We start from the raw sequence: 24,012 nt of genomic DNA on the forward strand, positions 1-24,012 counted from the left end.
ACAAACAAACAAAAGGAATATTTTATTAAATACGGGTTTGTGACCACACCAGTCACCGTTTCTGTAACAGTACGCAGGCTGGCGCGTAAACAGCGCTGCGTCAGTCGTGTAATTGGCCCGCTGGTTGCCAACACTGGGCACTGACCTGCAGCCAACTGTCAGCCAAGGCCGGGGAATCGCTCCTTAAAGCCTTCCAACTTGCATCGGCCCCACTGTTTAACCAGTACGTGCCCTTTTATTTGTTTGTTTTGTAAAATATTTGCCATACAGTCGCAAAATGTTCCATGTTTATGAATTTCCTATAATGTAAGAGTGAGTTTGTCCACCGTCAGAAAAACAATTTTCACTTTCATTGCTTAAGTATTTAAGTAAATCCAAGTACTGCAGTTTGTGTAAAAGAAATAAGCAGGCCGGTCAAAGATAAAATTCACATTTATATCAGCGTCAATTTAAGTGAAGCACACTAGACATCGTCAATGTCATCTAAAAAAACGAACCAATGTCATTATTACTATAATTAGCGTTACCGATATTTATAAGATAATAAAGTAATCCTAGTTAGCCTGCGTTGTTTCAGTTCTGCGTGTGGCGAAAGGACTTCACCCGCAGCTGATCCACATGCGCTGAACGGGGCCGATGGTGTTGCATATTTGGCAGTTGAGTGCAGGCTTCACGCCATGCCTGTGAGTATAAACACCGTCCACTGTGTCCGCTCCAAAAGTGGACAGGAACGGACCCCCCGCCCCATGAAGAACACCAACACCATCACCACACACACAAACACACCCCTCAATCACTTGTTCACTCTCGTAAGGGCTACATGCTTATCACTGTCGTTTTTTCTTCCGCTTGTTTTCTCCGCCCCTCTGTTTTCTGCCATAAACTTTATGACTGAAGGCGAATCGTTGCTAGACACCATCGTTGCCTGCTGGACTGAGACCCCGTCCTACGATTTCCTCAGGACTCGTGCCAGTGTCCCGCACCACGCACAAGGTAAGAGCTCGCAACCCCCCCGCAAACAGTTTTATCTGGGAGTGAAGACAAAGGCGCATCAGAAATAAACTGAATCGCATCGTCGTTATGTTTTTCTTCTGAGCAGCAAGTCATGATTGTAGATGTTTAGTCATGTTTAAACCTGAATTGTCATTTGGTAATAGCTGAAGAGAGCGTATTTATTTAGTTTTTCAAGTCCAGCTAAATATAGCATTTTAAAGATGTTCGCTTACTCTGAAATTACAGAGAGCGCTGAGATGATACTAATTAAACTTCTGTAAATGTTTCCTGCAAATTGGTGTAATGCATTTTTTCAGCCAATTTGCGCATGTCCAAATTAATTTAAATGATGTGATAGATGATATAATTCACATTCGGTGAGAACTTCACCATTTTCAAAATTCACATTGCCGCATGACGGTGTTCACTAAACCGTGCTTTGTATTAGGCTTATATATTAATTAACATACCTGACTGTGGTGGTAGCTGATCATAATAGTGGATATGGGTGACGCGTAAGAGAATCGGGATTTTGTTGAGGGTTCAGACTGACTGATACTGAATTTTCTGCGCGCAAACACGAAGCAGACAGCGGCTTGTTTCCAGATTCTTCCACAGAAAACAAATCTTTGAAAAGTCTCAAAAGACGGCACGCGCAACCAAAAAGGGTCTGGACTGTATTTGCATCTGGTGCAGAGCCGCTTCTCTCCGAAATTTGCATCTAATCAAATGAGTGTACTTCACACAAAGGGACCTTGTAGACACGCAAAGGTTAAAAACACACGAGGTTTGAATATTGACAGCTCTGCTAGATATTGACATTGACCTTTACGTGTAACACATGTATATTGGAAAACTTCGTTTCTAGAAACATCATGATTCAATGCCTGCAGGGAGATTCTGATCTTCTTTTCTGAATTACACTCGTGTGAAATTTTGTGTGGATGCGCATGGTTTATCCTAATGAGGATTCTTCCTCATAAACATGTAATAAAGGGAAGTAAGGACCATTTAACATGTGCAACTCATCGCAACTTGAAACGCAGTTTTCTGGACAACGTCAAAGGGTGTTTAAAAGTGTATAACTGAGAAAGTGTTCTACACTTGAAAGGCTGATGTATGAAAGCTTGATATGTACAACCAGACACTTTCCTAGTGTTTCATCTCTTCATAGAAAACAACAGGAATATTTAAAATAAAAAACAGACAGGCACTGTGGCTTTTACTAGAAGCCAATTAAGCCATGCTCTGTCATTGTTAGCCCCCTCCCTAAATCAGCTGGTGTGTGTGTGCTGGTGTGTGTGTGTGTGTGTGTGTGTGTGTGTGTGTGTGTGTGTGTGTGTTGGTGTATGTTAATGCATGTGTGTGTGTGTGTGTGTTGGTGGATGGGGATGTCTCGCCCCCCACCCCCCCACCCCACCCCCCCCTTCTTCGCCATGGCGAGTTTATGTTATCACCGGGTCACCTGACCCAGAGGAGGGGCCCCAGGTGGCAGTGGTGGCATGGCTCAGCCAGGGGATATTATCAGGAAGGCCCCCTCTGAAGCGGTCCCGGGAGACCCCCACAGCACTGACAGCAGAGACAGACAAAGCACACGGCCACACCTACTTTACAGGCCTGTCAGCAGCTATCAAAGAATGGGCAGAAGAATGCTGTCCTACTTGACGGCTAATTAAGTGGCTGCTTTTCCGAATAGCAGTGGACATATATACAGTACATGCACACACGAAAAGTTTCTCGTAATAGTCCCATTTTGACGTTCTGCCTATGCACCACTTTGACAGCTTACATACCAGACCAACTTAATGCTAAATTGCAATGTTTAAATGCTAATGCTTAATGACTTACTTTTTATTTTTCACTGCACAAAATATTTTTGTAAAGTTTTTACTTTAGAAAGATGGTTCCTGGAATTATTCAGCAACTTTTCTTTCACTCAGTTAAAGAGAAACCACACCACTGAAGTCTATTTTAATGATTATTACATACAGCACTTTAAGCACACCGCATTCCTCCGATCATGGGCAAAGATGACTGATTTTGCACTCAAGTAGCAGTATATATATGTAAATCATTTTAAATCCAATCCAATCCAAGCAATGCTTTTTAAGCAATTGGTACCAAGCTGTTTGTCGCCCTACACAAGTGCTAAACAACTCAATGAGTGGGAAGTGAAAGCTGGAAGTAAAAAGCAGAATTTATTTTCATGACTAACCACAAAACAAGGGGCAAGCTTTGCCCCATGAACATATATGGGAGTGCAGTTTTGAGCCGCAGTGCTTACCTGGTCCTAGCTCTTTTAATCTTTAACTAGATGAGAACAAAATAATGTCATTTTCGCATACCTTTGTGCATTGACTGCTAGCTTTTGCTTTTTGCCATTTCTAAGTGCTTTCCATTCAGAGTAATGTTTTTTCAGATTAAATTCTGCTGTCTGCCACTGTCTCTGTCAGGTCTCTGAAGTAGGAAACATTGGAGCAACACCAGTGCGTGCATCGCTGCCGTCCACAGCCTCCCCTGCACTACCTCCATCCACCACTAGTCTGTGCTCTTGCCCTCCAGTCCCGCAGCAAGCATGGAAAGGGTGCAGCACATGACCCGTTCAGCGATCCGCAGGGCGTCCAACATCGAGGTGAACCCCCAGACCAAGCAGAACCTGCGAGAGCTCTTCATCAACTTCTCCCTCATCCTCGTCTGCCTGCTTCTCATCTACATCATTGTTTTGCTCTTGTGAAGGGGGCCGGGCAAGAGGCGGGGCTGACTGCCCGTTGGTCTAGTGGGAGATGAACTGTACAGAAAGGCTGAAGCATGAGGGGGAGGGGTGTGTCGTTCAAAGGGGGGAAGAGACCTTTGAAAACGGTGGCAATGATTTGTCAGGGAATCTTTGTAAGCTAATCAAATGAAAAATAATTAACCAACACTGCATGCTTTTGTTTCTCCCTCCCTATGTAGCGAGCTGATGCCGTGCAGTAAAGTTTTGATTTTTGTGACTGGGGAAGTGCTGATTGCTTTACTAGAGGGGTATCCCTTTAAGCCTGTGGGTCAACTGTGCTGAGGAGCATCAGAGTCCACAGCACTGTGGAGTTGTGCGTAACCAGTAGGTTGCAGGTTTGAGTCCAGTACTTGCTCTGTTGTTGTACTCTTGAGCAAGACACTTGACCTGTTTCATTGTATTGAAAATCAAGCCACATACATGGACAATGTGTAAACTGTAAGCTATACATGTCACCCAGGATGCGGGCATTTTGTTAGCAAATAAATGACAATAATAAATAATAAATAATAATGTGAAACAAAGACCGGGGATCTGAGCTGGAGCCTCACTCAGGCTGCTAGTGGCCAGTCATACTGCCTCCCACTGCTACACAGATGGAGTGCAATCATCCTTCATTCTCTGTCCTTTGCATCCTACCGTACACATCACCACCAGTCTCTCCTGCCATCCACACACGTGCTGTGCTGAAATAAATAAGGCGTGTCTACATTAACAGAGGACTGACCTGTGTATAAGCATGCAATTATGCAATGTAGAGTAAATTGCTGCACAGTGTCATGGTCTTATGTCTCCTTTCATCCTTTGGTTAAACGTAGTTTTTTACAGATTACAGTAGCTGTTCTCACCCCAGGACAGGTGTGGCTTTAATATAAAGGATTTGATTGTTGCTAAGTCACTGTATGAATATGTACTACCCGTAACACAACATTTGCAACTTTCCACAATTGTTAAAAATAAAAGTTTCTATATGAGCAACAAAACAAGAAAGGAGGTCCTATTTAACATCTTTTATATGATCTTTTATATGATATAATTGTAAATTGTAAATGATTGTTTAAGAAAAAAATATCTGAATTCTTCTTATTATGAAAATGATCCAGTGTTTTCTGCAGGGCACCTCATTCCATGGATTTCAAATTACATTCTGTGAAAGAAGCTGCATTATAATTATATTCCACCAGATGGCAGCACCTGCTCAATTTGACGAGATCATTCCAATCACTGTCTCACCTGCTTCAGTCAGCTTGGCCTCTGGTCTGAAGTTCTCCTTTTGCCATGCGCTGGTGCATGTAGCTGTGGACTTGGCCTGTATTTCACTGGGCTGGGGTCACTCATATAAGCAGAGGACATAAAACCAAGCAGACTGATTATCCTGAACCTCTTTTTGCATTTGCATTCATTCCTTTATCAGAAGCTTTTATCCAAAGTGACTTAAAACGCCACTGCTGAGGGCATGAAGTATTTTTGTTTTGCACGATTAACAAGAATCATTACGTAAGCGTCGCCCGTTAGAGGCTAATGCCTTTTAACTTGATTGCATCCAGTGTGGTGAATCTGTCTTTGTGCAAATCATGCTATGATCCAGAAAACAATTTTAAAAGTCTCTGACCTCTTTGTTGCAATGGCAACGATGTAATAGTAAGCTGATCCCTTTGCGATGTGATGTGATTTTCCCCAACGGTACTGCTCCCACTTTAGACGCAATTTAATCAAAGGGAGCCTGGAAGCCGGCGCAAAGAGTCACACGTTTGAATGATGAAAAACAGGACCATTACTACTTTACAGATAGCTTCGCTGCCCCCCTGTTCATCACTACCTGCCACTTACCTGCATGCGAGGCTGCCCGTTCAGGCACTGTGAGTCTGTTCCAGGCCTCTGACTGAGAGTTCAGCAAATTAAGCTTTTGCATAGTAACGTGTCAGATGGTCCCCAAGCTCAGGGCCTTAAAATGGTGCGCTTTAACTGAATTCATTCAAATAACAATAATAATAGCTGCACCAAATAATCCTTGCTGCTATGAAATCGAAAAATTTATACATAAACACTGATGCCAATGAAAAAAAACACAATGTGGTAGTATTCTACTGTCTGACAGTAAATAAGTCATATGTATGTCTGTATCTCTCCATCTGTTCCTTTCCATTTTCTCCAGTATATCTCCAAGGCGACAGTTCTGCATTTCACAAAAGCTTTTAAGATCCAAGCATGCTTTTACAGACTGCTCACCATTTTTCAGTAACAGGACTAAGTGAAAAATACATTTCATTTGCTTCCTCTCACAAATAGGCATACCACAGACATATATCACAGTTGTTTATTACTGGGAACATACACTGGTATAATATAAATATAAATGATGCCATTTCTTCAAAAATTGGCAAGACATCATCATATCCATGTTGAGACAACCATACAAACAGTTTAGGTTCTAACAAAATCATTGCTGAGCTGTACCAAACTCCCGGTGCAGTTCTAAAATAAGGTACAGAGACAAGACAACGCACTGCATTAAACAAATATTAATGCACCACTCGACGAGAACTGGACCAAAGACCTTGTCAGACATAATTATTATCACTGCACAAACAAACAATCCATTCACAGTGGAGTAAAGAACAGTGTAATGGTGCATCCTTGACGGCCGCTCTCTTTTCGTTGACCCTCTCTTCGGCCGCCGTGTGAGGGAAGAGTCAGAAAGAGAAGTATCTTGCGAACCACTCTTGCCGCTGGGAGTCGGGTGACGTCTCGGGTGACTCCTCTGTCTCAGGAGGGCTGCCATGGGAGGAGCAGACCAAAACATTCATTGTGACATCACATCCCGTGACTGTACAAGGCGGCAAAAACATTAACAGAGCCTTGAATCTGCTCAGAATTCTCACATCATATTCTCAGTAGCCATTAGAACCTTCCTTTTTTCTCTATTCTGTCCCCACCCCCTTTCATAGACTATGAAAAATCACCTAGGGTGATGCTAATGGAAAATACAACTCAAGGAAAGAGCCCTGCTGGATGAACCAATCGCTTCTTCTAAATGCTTGGCACGTCCAAGGAAAGTAGCTCTCCAAGAGGTCATTTTAGAGATTTCTTACAGTTTCCAATTGATTTTAAGTCTCAGTTAGATGTGCATGCTGAATGATAACTGTAATATAAACTATTGATCAAGTCTGAGACAGCGATCCAGGATGCCCTTTGAATAGACAAACAGTAGCACTGAAACCATTAATTATAAATATGAACAGGTTCTGACTCTTTCAAGATATTTCATATTTACAGGAGGTGAGCCTGTGATTCTATAAGGGCTACAGTAAATAATCAAATTAATCCTTAATTATTCCTTTGGCTTCCACTTGTTTACTGTTCTAAAAGGAGAAAACTGATCAGAATATTAAAAAAAGCTGTTTTGGTAAAGCAAATTAGCAGTTTAAATTTGTAGTGACATTTTTACATTTCCGAGAGGTGTTACTGAAAGTGCAGCTGACATTAGTAATGTAATGACGGACTAAGATTCAGTTATCTCTGACCACTGTTTAGCTTTACAGTTCCACAGTTCAACCTCCTAGTTATGGCAACTCATTCATATTCACAAAAGCATGCAACACAGGCTAGTCAAGGAATTATTGATAAAAAAAAGAATAAAAATGTTGCATGCTTCCACAACCACGCCAGCAGAGGGGCACTCATCCAATGACGGACATTGACATTACAAAAACGCCACAAGGTTTTCAGTGGCCAATTTAAATCCAGTCTTATGGAAAAAAAAAAAAAAAAACATTCAAATAATAAATATTATTTTACATGGCTGCAATTAGATCAACGGCTGTTGCTCAGTTTTGTTGGGGAAGTGCAAACACAACTAGATGCCATGCTCTAAGTAAGCGAAAGACAGAAACAGGAAATGGAGCAGCATGCACGCTTCCACAGATGTAGCCATCAGGTAGCATGCTCTGTTCTGCATGCTAGTACTATTTAAAATAAAGGCACAGTAAAGGTAGCTGCAGGACACTTTACTCAGCGGCCTCCCCTGTATATCTGGCAACCACGGGCTGAGATCCCTGTGATCTCAGCAGTGCATTCTACAAAGACGGACGGGTGGGAAAAGGCCCGGCAAGATCTCCTGAGACACAATTAAACTGTGACAGAACCTTGGGCAAAGGCTAAAAAAAAAAACAAAAAAAAACAAAAGGGCTTTTTTCCTTCAAACAGAGAACCCACCATTAGACGAATTCACACACCAGAGTTGTTTTCTTGTTGGCATCTCCACCAGCAAGAACAAATTTAATTATTGAAGTTCACGAAAACTCTGAAGAATCATTTGGTATGTATACTTAAACATGCGTTCTTTGAGAAACAAGGAAGATGAATTTTGGGCATGCTTTGCCATGCAGGTACTGTAAAGCTTGAGGTTTGAGTTTGATTGGACACAAACGGAAATCAATGAACCCTTCACAGACGAGCATGGTCCTTCAGGACAGCAGGAAGTGGGCGTGTCTATTCTTTATCTGCAGACATAAAAGGTTTCTCCAAATGCCTCCTGTGCGGTATCGAACCTAACAAAGGGGTACAGCGGCACGGCCTGTTGAGTTTACAGACAGCTGATTAGAAACAAAATGCAGCATTAGAGAATGATCCCACGAGGGCCGGACAGGAGAGAAACCGAGGCGAGTCTCTCGATCTGAGCGCGCTCCTGGCTGTGCATGCACCCTGGCTTTAGAGAAGAGGTGCGTCTCACCTCGTGAATTTCTTGGGCTCTGTCGGAGGGGTCGGTGGGGGCAGAGGTTTGCTCGTGTCGAGCTCGGGGTGGTGAATTGGGGAGCTGGGGGCGGGGTCTAGGCGGTTGGGGAGGGGGGGTCCGCTCCCTGGCCCACACACTTCCAGAGCGCTTAGACTCGGAGAGCTGGTGAATCGGTTTTCCGATTTGTCGCTCTTTCTCTTTTGCTACACAAAAGGAAGACAAACAAAAAAGGCGTGGTTTGGGAGAGCTGACGCTTAAAGAAAACACACACCTGCCACAAACGCCACAACCACTCAGCTGTGGATGAGAGACGGTCGCTCTCGGCTGCTCGGACTACAGAAATGACTCGAAAAAAATGCTTGAGATGGTGAGGCTACGGAAACAGGACAGTGGCAAGTAATGGCTCAGCGAGTGGATTTTAATGGCAAAGCTGAACTGAATGCATGGACAGGCAGCCCATAGAAAACACAGACACACAAACATACATGCATATACACTCTTACACTGTACACACACCTAAAAGGCTGAAGAGGAACATGTTGGTCATGTAAAGAGATTCATTGCACCACGGCAGCTTTGCTGTACTTACACTGCAATGGGAAAGTTTTTTTTTTTACCCATAATGCAGTGGGTAAATAAGAGGTGGAATACATAGCTAAGATCTTTAGAGTACATTTGCTTTATTATCATTACTGGATCCCTGAATGACTTTTTGGTATAGAGTTTTTTTTTTATATATATACACAGGAATATCTGATTAAGCCCCTAAATATAGAGAAGATAATCCTATTATGTATTTTAATTATTTAGATGTTATAACCATTATAAAAGATTATTTTCTGTTATGGAACTGCTTCTCCATCCCAGCTATTTGGCCACTATCACTGATCTAAAAATGTTGCTGGCTGCCAGAAATGCATTTGAACTGGATTATACTTCCGCTGCCCTGACAAAGCAGTCAAAAAAGACTACAGTAATTATTTGTCCTGACCAATATTTCAAAATTTGAATTTTGTACATATTACTTAATCTCCTTTTGTTTGTAAAACTGCACGTACAGTTCTTCTCAAAAACATACAGTACTGCTCTGGCTATAATGAGCCAAAATGCTCTGACAATGACTCCCTCTGTTATATAAATTCGTTTTTAAATCATTCATTCCTTATCCATTATAAAACGAGCAGGATGTTCTAAATGTAATTAGATCTCATGTTTCTGATCCAGTACTAGTCTCCAGTAATATCTTACAATGTGCAAGATCTCGTGAATATGTCTGTAAACAGGACGAGGTGACTCTACACCAGTGTGGCGAGAGCTACTCACCTTTACGAGCGGGTTAATCACCCCCACGTTGGGCCCGGGACTGAAGACCTTGTTAAAGTTCGTCTCTCTGTTCACCAACTCCAGCTGGTAGAACTTTTTGTCATCCTGTCCAGAGCAGAGGAGAGAGATGCCTGTCACTTCCTGAACGTAAGGCTGTGGGCTACAGTTCAGGAAATAAGGGAGGGAGGAAGTGACTCCTGCTGGGGTCAGGGGCCGTGGGTCAGAGGTCATGGACAGGTCTGCATCTGAACACATTGTTGCAAGCCCTGTGTGTTACTTAGTTACCGAGCTGCGCTGTGAGACTGGGAGAGCAATGCAAGCTTTGGCTGTTTCATGCCAGAACCAGAGTGTACCAGGTTCAAATCCCAAACAGTGCTTAACATGAACAGCTTAAATAAATATCCATTGGTAAGAGTATATAATATTCTATAAAGAATAAGCCTTGTAAATCACCCTGAATTAAACAAAACCTCTAAGTGAGTTGCAATGTAATGGCAGATTATGTGTGTTTGGGTCGAATGCAGTAAATTGTGATCTGTATCTGAACACGCACCACCAGCTTCTTCACCAGGGCCTCCCTCTCGGTCACCATGTCCTTGAGCTCGGCAATAGCCTGCAGGTCCTCGGGCCGGCTCTCTCTCTTCCGGAACTTCTCCTCCGTCCCCTCCAGCCTGCGTCCGAGGTGACAGAGGAAACACAGAGAAACATACAGTACGTCACTGTGCCGTTATCCGGAGCCATTCACACTACTCAGTGTACATCTGTGGTATCTGTGGTACGGTATCTCTGGATATTTACTGATGCAACACAGGTCAAATACTCTATTCTCTGCCTAAGGGAGTGGGGGGACTCACACCTGTTACCTTCTGGCAACAAGATCAAATCCCAAACCACAACTGACAGATTGGAGGGGGTGTTTCAGCAAAACTCTAATGTCAGACTGGTATAATGGTTTAAATGACTTCTGTGAGTGTTAAATTTCTTCAGGGAATTCTGGCTGATAGTTCTGGAATTTCAGCCCAAATCAATGTGGCTGAGAGCAGATTACTGTTTGTTGTTGTTGTTGTTGAAGCAGTGATCTGGACCATCATCCCACCCCGCTTTCCACCTGAAATAAATACTCCCATCACCTGCATCTCGACACTCCTGAGGCAGAGAAATCAACGGCCTCTGAGGTACTGACCTCTGACAGGAAGAGACCTTACCACACACTGCAGTACATACACCACATACAGACACACACACAAACACACCCACACACAAATACACAGTCTGTACTCATACCACACACACCCACCCACACACACACACACACACACACACACACACAGTCTGCTCATACCACACACACACTGTACTCATACCACACACACACACACACACACCGTCTGTGCTCATACCACGCGCACACACACACACACACACACACACACACAGATGAATATTACAATGAGCATACCCCCCACTACTGTTTATTTCATATTTGCATATGCATGTCATTATTTTAAGTTCATGTAAGTCAGAGTGCCTCTGACTCACAATTTTACAGGGAAAAAAGGGATCTTACATGTAGGTCCAATCAGAGAGAGTCAGTCAGTTGGTCCAATGAGCAAGCGAGAGAGAGTCAGTTGGTTGGTCCAATGAGCAAGCGAGAGAGAGAGTCAGTTGGTTGGTCCAATAGGCAAGTGAGTGAGAGAGAGTCAGTCAGTTGGTAGAATGAGCAAATGAGAAAGTCGGTCAGTCGTCTGATGAGAGAGTGAGGGAGGGTCGGTTAGTCGGTCCGACGAGCAATGCCTGCAGTAATTTTCCCTCCTCCTTCCTGTTGGCGCCTGCGTGCAGAGCACACTGACAGCGCTTCAGTCCCTCTAACGAGCGTAACTGAGCAGCGGGAGGAAGAGGCGTGGTCTGCAGCTGCATGCTGCCGCCGGCCTCTCACCCTCCACGGCGGGTCCCAGGCGTGCGCGTCTCCGCCAGCACGGCCCCGCGACAGCACCCCGATTACCCTGATCACCGGGCAGCAGCGCGTTTACGGCGAGAGCGGCTGATGATTTAACACAGCACACTGAAAAACTCACGCCCTGCTTATAACACAGAATGGTGCAACATCAAAGAGAATGTTACATAAATCGAGTCATTTTTTTTACCTCCATGGTAACTGTCCTGGGCTTCTCGCCAGCTGCTACTGCAGCCACAAACAGGCCATTTCTCACAAAACCACTGAGAAATTCCGCACAGTTCTAAACCACTAAACAATAACACGTGCTCTGCATCTCCTAATGTCCTGCCTCGAGAATTCAGCTGATGGCTTACTGTAAATACTTCCACAGATACCATAAATATTCATGAAGAGCCAGGCCTGGTGATCTTTGGCCCTGAGTGATTGGCTGTAAGATGAATTCTTGGCACGTCCACATTGATGAGTAAAAACCCTATCAAGTCTGCTGCTAATGTATATTAATGAGCACTCGCCTTCATCAGAAAACAATCCATCAATGCTGGTTTGACAATTCAGGAGCAGAGCATTAGTCCCACATAAGAACTACATAATAGCTTCATAAGCACTACATACACATTACTAAATACTAACAACAAAAGCTTGATGTAGACTGTGGTAGAGTGTGCTATGTGACCATCTCAGTCACATACGGCTTCATCATGATAAAAAAGAGAATGGTGTGCTTCTAAGCTCATGACATAGGTCTTATGAATGTCGTACATAGCTCTTATATCCTCTGCAGAAAGCACACCCTGAAGTGTTAATTACAGAACCTGGCCCTGCTTCTACTGTGTATTTGGTCCAGGTAAGTATAAAAATAGATAGCTATTCAAACTGGGAAATGCAGAGCTCATTAGAGCTGAGGCTGGAGTGGATTTCATAACAGGTGCACACAAATACATATACACACACGCACACACACACACACGCACGCACGCACGCACGCACGCACGCACGCACGCACGCGGCTCCTTGGCATGACCGTACAGGATCTGCAGTGCAGAGATACACACACACGCACGCACGCACGCACACACACACGCACGCACGCACGGCTCGTTGGCATGACCGTACAGGATCTGCAGTGCAGAGATCTTGTCCTTCAGCAGCTCCTGTGCCTTGTTGAAGTCTGACAGCATGTTCTGTGTCTCTCTGTTGTGGGCTGCGTGGAGCTCGCTGATCTCTCTCTCGTGCCTCTTCACCAGATCCTGCTCATGAGCCCTGTGTAAATAAAGTTTGATTCAAATGAGCAGTCCACTCACCTCCAGAGCATTACCAGGGGTGAACACTGCCAAGAAAAGATAATGTAGACAACACACTGCAGCTCTAAAAGGTGAACACAACAAACACTGAAAGGGTATTAATCTTTTCCAGATAAAGTCCACATACAAAACACACCTTAAATGGAATATGTAGCCAGGGATACACTGGAAAATTTATGAAATATTACAACAATAATTATCACCATCATCATCATCTTCATCACCCCCATAACATTCATTAAATATTTCATAATTTATGCAAATTATGTAAATTAAAATATGTAAATTCTATATTATGTTATTTTAATGAACATGTAAATAATCCATTAATTTATGATAATTCATTTATGAATTAACAGCAGCATAGTGATTAAGTAGGTGGGTTTACAGCCTGTTCCTGGATTGGCTCCCCTGTTGGGCTCTGCTGTTGTGTCCTTAAGCAGGCCCTAACCAAACCTGTTCTGATGAATATCCATCTGAGCACTGTGTACAGAAATAACCTGTTTAACTTGCCCTGAACTGGAGCTTCTGCAGAGCAAATATATAATGAAATTTCACTGCCTGCCATTTCAGCATCAATTTAGAAGTTTGTTCATCTTTCCATCTTCTTTTTCCCTTTTGCATGAGCGTCATATAGAAAAAGCCAAGTGCTTTCAGCGGCTCGGGAACCAGCTCAACTTACAACCCGCTTTGAAGCACAGCAAGAAGAAAGGGTAGAACAACAAAGGAGAGATTTACTCCTCCTTTCTGCTTTCACGTGTGGAATGCCTGAATACCATCACACACACAAAGCAGTCTTTTCCATTTTGGGAGAGACGTACATACATCTGAATACCATCACACACACAAAGCAGTCTTTTCCATTTTGGGAGAGACGTACATACATACAAACACTTCTACTGTACATGTTTACACACACACACACACACACAGAACAATACCCACAAAGGCACATGCACACAGACATACATACACTGCAATATACACAAACGCACACACGCGCACGCGCACACACACACTCACGCGCACACACTCACGCGCACACACTCACGCGCACACACACACACCACAATGTAAAAGCATCAGTCCAGGACAATAGCTGTGTCTCATGCTTCCCAAACTCTCAGTAAGCTGCTGGCAGGTGCAGCTGCAGTGGAACAGCGGGAATGTGCTCCCCCCCCCCCCCCCCCCTCAGCCCCCCCCTCAGCCCCCCCTCGGCCCCCCTGGCATTACCTAATCCATCTGACATTTATACTGGGAGTGAGCATTCACTGGGCTCTTACAGGACTGGAACGCATTGTTTTAGGGACAAGTAATCCCGCCAGCGACATGCTCTAACACAAACGCACTTAATCACTGAGCCGCAGTCTCTGGAGGAAGCTTTTTTTAGCCGTTATTGCTGAAAACACAGCCCGCGCAGTTCCGGTGCGCATGGCCACCACCCACAAGACATACACTATTACTGTATGTAAATGACAGCGCCTGAGAAACACCACTATCCTATATCAAACGTCAGCCAGCCTGCTCATCTCTTTAAAAATGTTAAATGAAAGTGACGGGTCAGAGGCCTCCACTATATTTTAATCATTACAGTGATTATTATTATTATTATTATTATTATTACAGTGAGACCAGCTTAAAGAGCTGCCTCCTGCCCATGTGTGCCTCTTCCCTTCAGCCCGACCCATTTCATTTTTAAACTGGGCAGTTTAGGGCCCGGTCAGCACTTTACCTGCAAAGCCAGTGCCAAAGGGAAAAAAGTAACATTTTTTTGCACATGATTACTATGCAGTACTCTGCTTCAGTAAAGTCAAGTTTCTTGTTGTAGGATTTCAGCAAAGGGCAACCAATGGAACCAATGTTGACAGCCTTTACACCACATAACCTGGCTCCCAACCCAATTTCACCATGTACAATTTGTTTCTGAGAACTGATGAAATTCTTAATTCAAAAAATTCAAAACTGCTCAACCATGTGAAATCAAACCAGGCCAGGTGATCGTGTTTCAGGGTGAAAGCTGAGTGGTAGCTGAGGGCAGCAGCATGGGGAGATGGTAAGGAGCAGGGCTCGTAACTGAAAGGTTGGGCAAAGCATTTAACCCAAAACTGCCTCAGTAAATATCCAGCTGAATAAACCTACGTAAGGTGCTCTGGATAAGAGCGTCAGTTAAATGACGTAATGCAATGAGTGGGGACAGCAGCAGCAGCAGTGTGGGGAAACACCACTGACAGTTATGAGATTCAGCTCTTTTCTCAACTTGGTAAAATTCGCCCGTTGGTTTGGAAGCCCTGTCACTGAGCCCACGCACTCTGAGCGCACCCACTCTGACCCACCCCCTCTGTCCCTGTCCCCTGACCCTGCCCTCTTTGAACCAAGCCCTTCTGACCTGCCCTCAATGCCCAACCCATAACCCGCCCTGACTCTGCCCCCTGACCCTGCCCCCTGACCTCATCTGCTGGTTGGCCTCGCTGCGGATCCTGAGCACCTCCTGGCCCTTGAGCTCCAGCTCCTTGGTGAGCGTGCTGATGGTCTCATTCAGAGTGTGGATCTCGTGATCCAGTTCAGTTATCCGGTTCCTCCTGCAGCTCAGCTCATCCTGCAGGTCCGAGATCCGTCCTGTGAGATCCCTTTCCTGAGGCGAGAAGGGGGGAGAGAGAGGGAGAGAGAGAGAGAGAGAGAGAGAGAGACGTGACCCCTGTCAGGTAACATGCAGCTTAATCTGATGTTGTCAAGATGATGTTCATGAACTGGATTTATTTTTCTTTACTATCTACTGAAAATCCAGCATAAAAATGCACAGCACACACACACACACACACAGGGCTGGAAGGCAGTACACAGTCCCTTGGAAAATCCTTTCTTCACCTCCTAGTTACTGGCCTGCTATTTAAATATACATGGACTGCATCTGGTTTTATGACATAAGCGTTCCTGCCTTCAGAGAGTAAATACACAGAGCACTCTTACAGCCTCTTAGCCTTGTAGTTAAGGAACCCTGAACAACCCATAGCCCCACGCCGAGGCACTTCCCCCGCCAAAACAGGGGCTTTGGGCCTCACACCCCTGAGGTGAGGGATGCTACTGGCTGGTGCCTGATGTGAATACATCTGTGTATTGGACAACCTTGCCCAAAAAAAAACATCCTCCCCACTTCCCAAGACTCTGCACATTTGTACAGGTGGATACTTTTACTGACACCAAACCAGGTTAAGTACAACTCCCACACAGATCAGACCTACAGCCTTCTGTCACTGCAGGAGGTACGCAGCACAGAAACAGAACAGAAAACACCACCGTGCAAAGGATCATGAGCGGCATCTGCAGGAACAACAGCTCTCCTCAGCACAGAGAGATGCATCTCATCCCGACTCCCCAACAGCTCTCCTCAGCACAGAGAGATGCATCTCATCCCAACTCCCCAACAGCTCTCCTCAGCACAGAGAGATGCATCTCATCCCAGCTCCCCAACAGCTCTCCTCAGCACAGAGAGATGCATCTCATCCCGACTCCCCAACAGCTCTCCTCAGCACAGAGAGATGCATCTCATCCCGACTCCCCAACAGCTCTCCTCAGCACAGAGAGATGCATCACATCCCAACTCCCCAACAGCTCTCCTCAGCACAGAGAGATGCATCTCATCCCAACTCCCCAACAGCTCTCCTCAACACAGAGAGATGCATCTCATCCCAACTCCCCAACAGCTCTCCTCAACACAGAGAGATGCATCACATCCCAACTCCCCAACAGCTCTCCTCAGCACAGAGAGATGCATCTCATCCCAACTCCCCAACAGCTCTCCTCAGCACAGAGAGATGCATCTCATCCCAACTCCCCAACAGCTCTCCTCAACACAGAGAGATGCATCTCATCCCAACTCCCCAACAGCTCTCCTCAACACAGAGAGATGCATCTCATCCCAACTCCTCAGAGAGACAGCCCTGCACACAGCTACAGGTGTTCACCATTATCAGCTGGCTGGACAATCTGCAAGACCGTGCGCTGGATACGATTATCTCCAACAAAGGTGGAGCAGAAGTCATGTGATTTTCCCTGTGTGCATTTGTATGTCTGTGAACACAACCACCAGAAATGAAATAAAAAGGTACAGATGGCACCTGATGAAAGTTTAAAAGATTGCCTGAGGGAGACAGAAGAAACGATTTGATCTCAGGGCTGCTGTGACATCTATTAAGGGTGGGCGCATAAACACCTTCTGCTGAATGTGCCAGCCCTGCTAATGTAATGTCTGTCACAAATAGCTCTATTCGATTTAAAGGGGAGAGCTGAGCCACAGAGGCCGGTGCCGGTGAGAGACGGCTCGCCTCGCTGGTTTCCTGAGGGGTGTGAAATGAGCGGGATCTGAAACGAAGCTCGGAGGTCGACCCGGTATCCGTCACAGGCCTCGCATGCTAATATGCGTAATCCGCTGATGAGTGTTCTGGGAACAGAATTCTCAATGCAGCAAACAGCGCCATCTGATCTCACAGGCCATTAAATGAGAATGAAATCCACACATTCCCTCTCCAGGGAAGGTAACTGTCAATAAAGTGACATAAAACGGGCCTGGTGGGCACCACAAGCATGCAGATTCTGGGTAAAACCGAGCCTGCTCACATTAGGCATTTAACACTTTGTGGCCTGTGCTTCAGATAATGTTAGTGAGCTGTTTACCTCTACAGGGCAAAAGAGCAAAATGCTACACTCTGAGTCTTGAAGGTGGTGCTGTGAGTAAATTAAACCCAGGGAAAACTTTTGGTTGGACGTGCCAGGAATTTACAGATCAGCCTTGTTAGCATCTTTGGTGCTTGCTTTGTCCCACCACCCAGCACTTTTCTTAGGGTTCAGTTTGAAACTGGGATTTTTCATGAATATGACAGAAAAAAAGCCACATTCCTTAAATGGGACAGGGCCTGGGTACCATTTAAAAAGGATTTATGTCCATTTAAGAGATGAGAGAAAGCCCTCCCATGAAAACAGAATGAGTCAGCAGGGAGCAGTGGGGATGTAATTAATCAGACTGGCCCAGTGGGAGTGAGAGTCTGAGGCTGAGTGTAGAATTAGAGAGGAGAGTCAGGCTTCCGCACGGACTCCGTCTACGCAACCTCCCCACAGCCAGCGGAAATGCCAAGAGTGCAAGGAGAGGGTACGCTGCAGAGAGCAGCTTTTACGCTCTCTCATTTTAAGGTCAAGACTCATCTTCAATCTTATCCCAGTTACAGCGAGATACCAATATAAATGAGGGCTACATTTTTATGAGTATCATTACTGCACATTTGCACAACTCTTAGAGGAGATTAAATATTTAATTAGACATAGGTCACAAATGCAAACAAGGAAGGTATCTCTCATGGCGGACACTGGGATAGGCTGTTACTCTAGACAGCGCTGGTTTCCTTTACCCTGAGTGAAATACTCTTAGAATCATGACCCTTCATGACAGTCTCTTGACTGCCATTGGAAATCAGTGACAGTGTGCTAAATCCTACTGCCACCTCCTCACAAATGCATGACTCACAGCGAGCGGCTTGGATGCATTACTGAACCCTCTCATCACGCGGTCAGAAGGAAGGCAGCCGAGCTCTGGGTGAATGTCCTGGCTGATCAAAGACAGACAGCACAGCTTACTCCAGCTGCCCGGATCTGCATCCATCTGGGATGGGTGCAGGCTGGCACTGTGAGCTTTAATTAAAATGCCGTTTACTGCGGACAATCTGGTGTCACAACACATTAGCGATCTCTCTGCATTCTCAGATTGCCTATTATCCACTCAGACAAGATGACCAGTTTCCCATGGTATAAAGTGGGGAGGGAACCATACTAAACCCAGAAAGGGACAATATTTACCATGTTAATTAATTATCATAACCCTTCTGGTATATAATGACTTTTAAAGTCATACTAGATAAGACCATTTAACAAATTAATATGTGGTAAATATATTTTGTGATAAAAACATTTGTTCAAACTTATCTCTATCAAGCATTTCCTCACAGAATGGAATTGCTGCAAGCAGTTATCTGCAGAATTATACCAAATTTTCTGCAGTTTTCCACAGATGAAATGTAACAGCCATGCTTCTGTCTGCGTATCTAGTGCATTCCTGCTTAGGGCTCCTCAAAAGAAAAATATCTCCTGGCTGACTGATATCTGACTGATATTGGCTGAATGGTATCTGTTGCTCATTTTACTTGAATGGATACACTTCTGTTCTTGTGCTGGAAGTCACTCTGGATAAGAGCATCTGCTAAATGAATGTAACGTAATGTAATGTGTATCCCTACAGAAAAGAAAAACACAGACAGGTGAGATACACCTGTCTCCAGCTCAGCTCCACAGTATACTACGGCTGTGCTGGTATCTCTCTGCACAGGTACAGACCGGCAGGTGAGATACACCTGTCTCCAGCTCAGCTCCACAGTATACTACGGCTGTGCTGGTATCTCTCTGCACAGGTACAGACCGGCAGGTGAGACTCACCTGTTTGCGGCTCTGCTCCAGCATGTTCTCCAGGTCCAGTTTGGCAGCGGCGCTCTCCTGCTGGTGGGTCTGACGCAGGTGCTCCATGGCGGAGGCGTGGAGGTGGTTGAGCTCGGAGCGCAGGGACGCTGGGGGCGGGGGGGGAGCACAGACCTCAGCCTCAGGAGATTTTACATTCATGACGTTCATGTGTCACGTGCTTCTACTGAGAGCATGTGTCCCTCCCTTGCTGCTGTCCATTGTGATGAAGGCGGGTGCTGTGCTGCAGCTAACCCCAACTCAAACCCTAACCCTAACCCCAACTCAAACCCTAACCCTAACCCTAACCCTAACCCTAACCCCAACTCAAACCCTAACCCTAACCCCAACTCAAACCCTAACCCTAACCCTAACCCCAACCCCAACTCAAACCCTAACCCTAACCCCAACTCAAACCCTAACCCTAACCCCAACTCAAACCCTAACCCTAACCCTAACCTTAACCCCAACTCAAACCCCAACCCTAACCCTAACCCCAACTCAAACCCTAACCCTAACCCTAACCCTAACCCCAACTCAAACCCTAACCCTAACCCACACCCTAACACTAACCTTAATCCTGACCCTAACCCTTGGCTGCTGCCCAGTGTGACGGAGGCGGGTGCTGTGACCGCGGGTGTGGGGGCGTGTCTGTGTCCGTTACCCAGCATGGCCTTGCCCTCGTCCTCCAGCTCGAAGCGCAGGGTCTGCAGCTCCTGCTCCGAGTGCTGCCTCAGCGTCTCCAGACTCCGCCTCTGTGCCTCACGCAGGGCCAGCAGGTCCTTCTGCTGCTTCCGCCGCAGACACGTCTCCAGGTCCTGCGCGGACGGACGGACAGACAGGCAGGCAGGCAGGCCGGCAGACAGGCAGGCAGGCAGACAGACAGACAGACAGGCGGACAGACAGAGATAGAGACAGGCAGGCAGACAGGCAGGCATACAGACAGACAGGCAGGCAGACAGGCAGGCAGACGGACAGGCGGACAGGCGGAGGGCCAGACAGAGCAGTGTTCCACACAGACAAGGACAGACAATTAGACACAAACAGTTGTAGAGGCAGACACGGGGAAAGACACAGACAGAGACAATTAGGAAAGAGACATTTATGAAAATTATGACAGAGAAACACGAGAGAGACATAAAAGAGAACAAAGTGAGACAAACAGACAGTCAGAAAAGGACAGAGACAAGCAGACAGTCAAAGCGAGGCAAGGGACAGATGGGTCAGAACCTGCAGATAACTGGTTTTGGTATAACATCGCTGACAAGCTAACATAAGAGTTGACAGACAGGTCACTTCAGCAGAGATGACAGACAGAACTAATGTCTGGGAACAAACAAACCAGACCGGACTGAGTCAGGAAGAGGAGGTGTGTGTGTGTGTGTGTGTGTGTGTGTGTGTGTGTGTGTGTGTGTGTGTGTGTGTGTGTGTGTGTGTGTGTGTGTGTGTGCGTGTGTGCGTGCGTGCGTGCGTGCGTGCGTGCGTGCGTGCGTGTGTGTGTGTATAAGGGCAATGCAGGGACATGCTTGTGTAATTACACAGAGTGGAGACTGGGATTAAGCTCATGGTGCTGTGCTACTAACTCCTGGCCCTGGAGATCCGCAGGTCAAACCTGCAGGAGCTCCTGCTTTTAGCGTGAAGGGACAGAGGCAGGAAGAATCAAAGAGAGTGGAGGATGGGAACAGAGAGTCAGAGAGAGAGGGGTGAGCCATAACAACAGGAACAGCATAAAGGGGTGGGGTCAGGCACTCTGAGCAGACCGGGGGATTGTGGGTAAAGCACCTTGAGCTCCCTCTGGTGAGTCTCCTCCAGGCCTCGCGTGACGTGGAGGTGGGCCTCCTTCAGGTCCCGCTCCCTCTGCTGATGCTCCAGCTCCATCTCCTGCAGCTGCTGGCTCAGGTGCTCCCTCTCCTGGCTGAACTGCGCCTGCAGCTGCTGCAGGGAATTCTGGGATTGCGACAGCTGCAGCTCCAGGCTCTGTTTCAGTAGCGAGATCTGGCCAGTGGGGTTAAAGGGGGCAAGGAGTTAGAGGGGGCACAAAACATTTCAAATCAGACAGCCCTCCAGAACTAGAGGCCTTAGTCTTAAATAAATAGAACACAAACTCAAGAGCACCTCTGGGTTGTTCTCTATTATTCACAAAAAATGGCTAGACTTGCCAAGGGATCTGAATACCAGCCCAGTAAGGCCCGCTGGCTTATGGCATTCTAACTGTGTCTGACTGAACTTTCCCTGTTGTTCATTTTCAAACACTTGTAGCTTAAATTAAATAATATAAAAGGGTAAATGTAAAATTAGATGATGACTCTTCTTTCAGCAAACAACCCAAGGTGGCCTTTAATATGGTGAGGAAGGGCTTGTGAACATATGGTGTATATTCATGGACCAGTGCATAGTGCAGCATACCTGCATATACTGTACATGTCAGAACAGGAGCTGGGTCCTGACTGAAATAAAGCACACTGAGTCTGTAGCATTCACATACTCAGCCTAAAGCAGATTCAGTTCAGAGATGCAGAAGCTGAAATCAGAGATAAGGAAAGAGGACTGATCCCTGCACAGCTACAGTATGTCTCTGCTAACACAACAGCATCATCGCTCCTGGCTGCTATTCCCTATGAAAGCACTGGATTCATTACATTACATTACATCATTGTCATTTCACAGACGCTCTTATTCGGAGCAACTTAAATAGGTTACAATTTTACATGCTATCCATTTATAAAGCTGGATATTTACAGAGACAGTTGCCCAAGGGTACAGCAGCAGTGTCCTGGCAGGGAATTAAACCAGCAACCTTTCGGTTACGAGCCCTGCTCCTTACCACTATGCCACCCTGGAAACAATCGAAAAATGAGTTTGGATGGGATGACAACTGTTGCACACACAGGAGAAAATTCACACAGCATACGAAAATAAATTAGCCCTTTCATCTAACAGAATGGAAACAAATACTAGTGATGAGGAAAATATAAAATAAATCTAGGCACAATGGCCTTTGGTGCTGACTATGTATTTAGAGCGGAGTGTAAAGCCTGACAACAATGTGCGCTCGTTTGCCTTTCGTGGGAAGCCGCTGGCATTCGCTGCAGTCTGCAGGCTCTTTTAGGTTCAGACATCCTCCTGTGTATTAGTGAGGAAACCCTTCGCAGCAGGCGGGTCAGAGAGCCTGTGGTGGAGGAGGAATTCCCATCTCAACCACACTCTCTCTTCACAGCTCTTTCACCCTCCGATTCAAACTCTCTGAACTGTAACCAGCATAATTTGTTCAATTTAAAACAAAAAAAATGTAAGAAGAACTTTCTTGCAAGGCCAACATGCAACCCGGGAAAACAGTGCATCACATTACATTTGCTTACAAAAGGGTGTGTGTGTCTGTGTGGGCGTATACATACATTGACACATACATACATACACTCCCCTGTAGGTGAAATATAAACAGAAGAACATGTGGAAATTCTGGAAGTGTGACGTTTCACTTACGTTACCCACTGACTTTTCTAAAGCTTCACCAATTGATTGTCTCTATGTGGAGAGAAAGCAGGAATGGAGGAAAATGTGGAACCAATGGAGCAAAAAAAAAAAAAAAAACATCCTCAAATACTAATAAAAAATAAAAAAAGAAATATGGAAGAGGCCAAAATGGCCAAAGGTTAGAAAGGCAGCCGAGGTAATCATGGAATTGGCTATGTTAGCAGGGCCACACACGGTATAGCTCACTTACAGTTAGAATGGGAGCATGAGGAAACCAGCACATCACAGCACTCGGCGGCGTTAAATGACTGACAGACTAAGCTGGATACACTTCACTTTTGGATAATTTTCCCTAGGATTAAAAGCGAAAGATAAGCAGTATGTTTCCTGCGCGATAGTGCATGAATCCTCTTTCAGGGCTGTCCTTGACACGGCTTAGTATTAAAGCAGTTATGAATCACAAGTGCTTTTAAATTCTCTGATCTAATCATTCTGTGATTGCGTACAATCCTGCTCAGAGAGCCTCCAGTTTGGGAAGATTTAAACTAGGCAATATTCAAATATGCAACCGAGGGATTTTAAAAACGTCTCAAGAACCTCAATTATACGGCTTTGTGGGAGCAGCTGTATTTATAAGTCTGCATCCAGAGAGAGGCGCTGGAACGTGTGTATGGGGCAGGGTACAGGGCAATACAGCACAAGGAACAGGGTACAGGGCAGTAAGGGACAGTGTACAGGGCAGTAAGGGACAGGGTACAGGGCAGTAAGGGACAGGGTACAGGGCAGTAAGGGACATGGTACAGGGCAGTACACAGTTTGACAGTTGTAGCACTAGCGTAAATGTGCTGGGCTGTTAGTGTAACACATAACTGCACTTCATAGCACCTTCTTTTAGGGCTTTCGGGCTTAACATGTGCTTAGCGGTTAGGGATGTCAACTTGCAACAAGAAAACTGTTGGTT

At 45.5% G+C, this 24,012-nt stretch overlaps 2 protein-coding genes across 3 annotated transcripts in view; one reads left to right on the forward strand and one right to left on the reverse strand.

Moving 5' to 3' along the window:
- Positions 1-916: 916 nt before the first annotated feature.
- Positions 917-3,727, forward strand: LOC118786503 (cardiac phospholamban-like). Its single transcript, XM_036541578.1, has 2 exons — positions 917-993; positions 3,447-3,727. Exon 2 carries the CDS (start codon positions 3,569-3,571, stop codon positions 3,725-3,727), a length of 159 nt encoding a protein of 52 aa, XP_036397471.1. The 5' UTR covers positions 917-993; positions 3,447-3,568.
- A 2,381-nt stretch (positions 3,728-6,108) lies between these two features.
- zgc:85722 (uncharacterized protein LOC407982 homolog) overlaps positions 6,109-24,012 on the reverse strand; it is a 39,915-nt gene continuing 22,011 nt past the window's right edge. The window contains exons 10-18 of one of the 2 annotated variants that reach the window (XM_036542374.1): positions 21,360-21,572; positions 20,242-20,395; positions 19,560-19,687; positions 15,530-15,714; positions 12,895-13,041; positions 10,378-10,495; positions 9,825-9,929; positions 8,499-8,704; positions 6,109-6,541 (exon numbers count right to left, since the gene is read on the reverse strand). In XM_036542374.1, coding sequence (XP_036398267.1) covers positions 6,460-6,541; positions 8,499-8,704; positions 9,825-9,929; positions 10,378-10,495; positions 12,895-13,041; positions 15,530-15,714; positions 19,560-19,687; positions 20,242-20,395; positions 21,360-21,572 — 1,338 coding nt within the window. In that variant the 3' untranslated portion in view covers positions 6,109-6,459. The remainder of the gene's footprint in view (positions 6,542-8,498; positions 8,705-9,824; positions 9,930-10,377; positions 10,496-12,894; positions 13,042-15,529; positions 15,715-19,559; positions 19,688-20,241; positions 20,396-21,359; positions 21,573-24,012) is intronic. The other variant, XM_036542375.1, reaches the window with a different exon arrangement.

This window comes from Megalops cyprinoides, chromosome 12 (genome assembly GCF_013368585.1).
Source record: "Megalops cyprinoides isolate fMegCyp1 chromosome 12, fMegCyp1.pri, whole genome shotgun sequence".
NCBI classification, from domain to species: domain Eukaryota; kingdom Metazoa; phylum Chordata; class Actinopteri; order Elopiformes; family Megalopidae; genus Megalops; species Megalops cyprinoides.

Bases quoted from the DNA above. Each gene is read 5' to 3' on its own strand.
- LOC118786503 (XM_036541578.1), top strand. From the start codon at position 3,569: ATGGAAAGGGTGCAGCACATGACCCGTTCAGCGATCCGCAGGGCGTCC.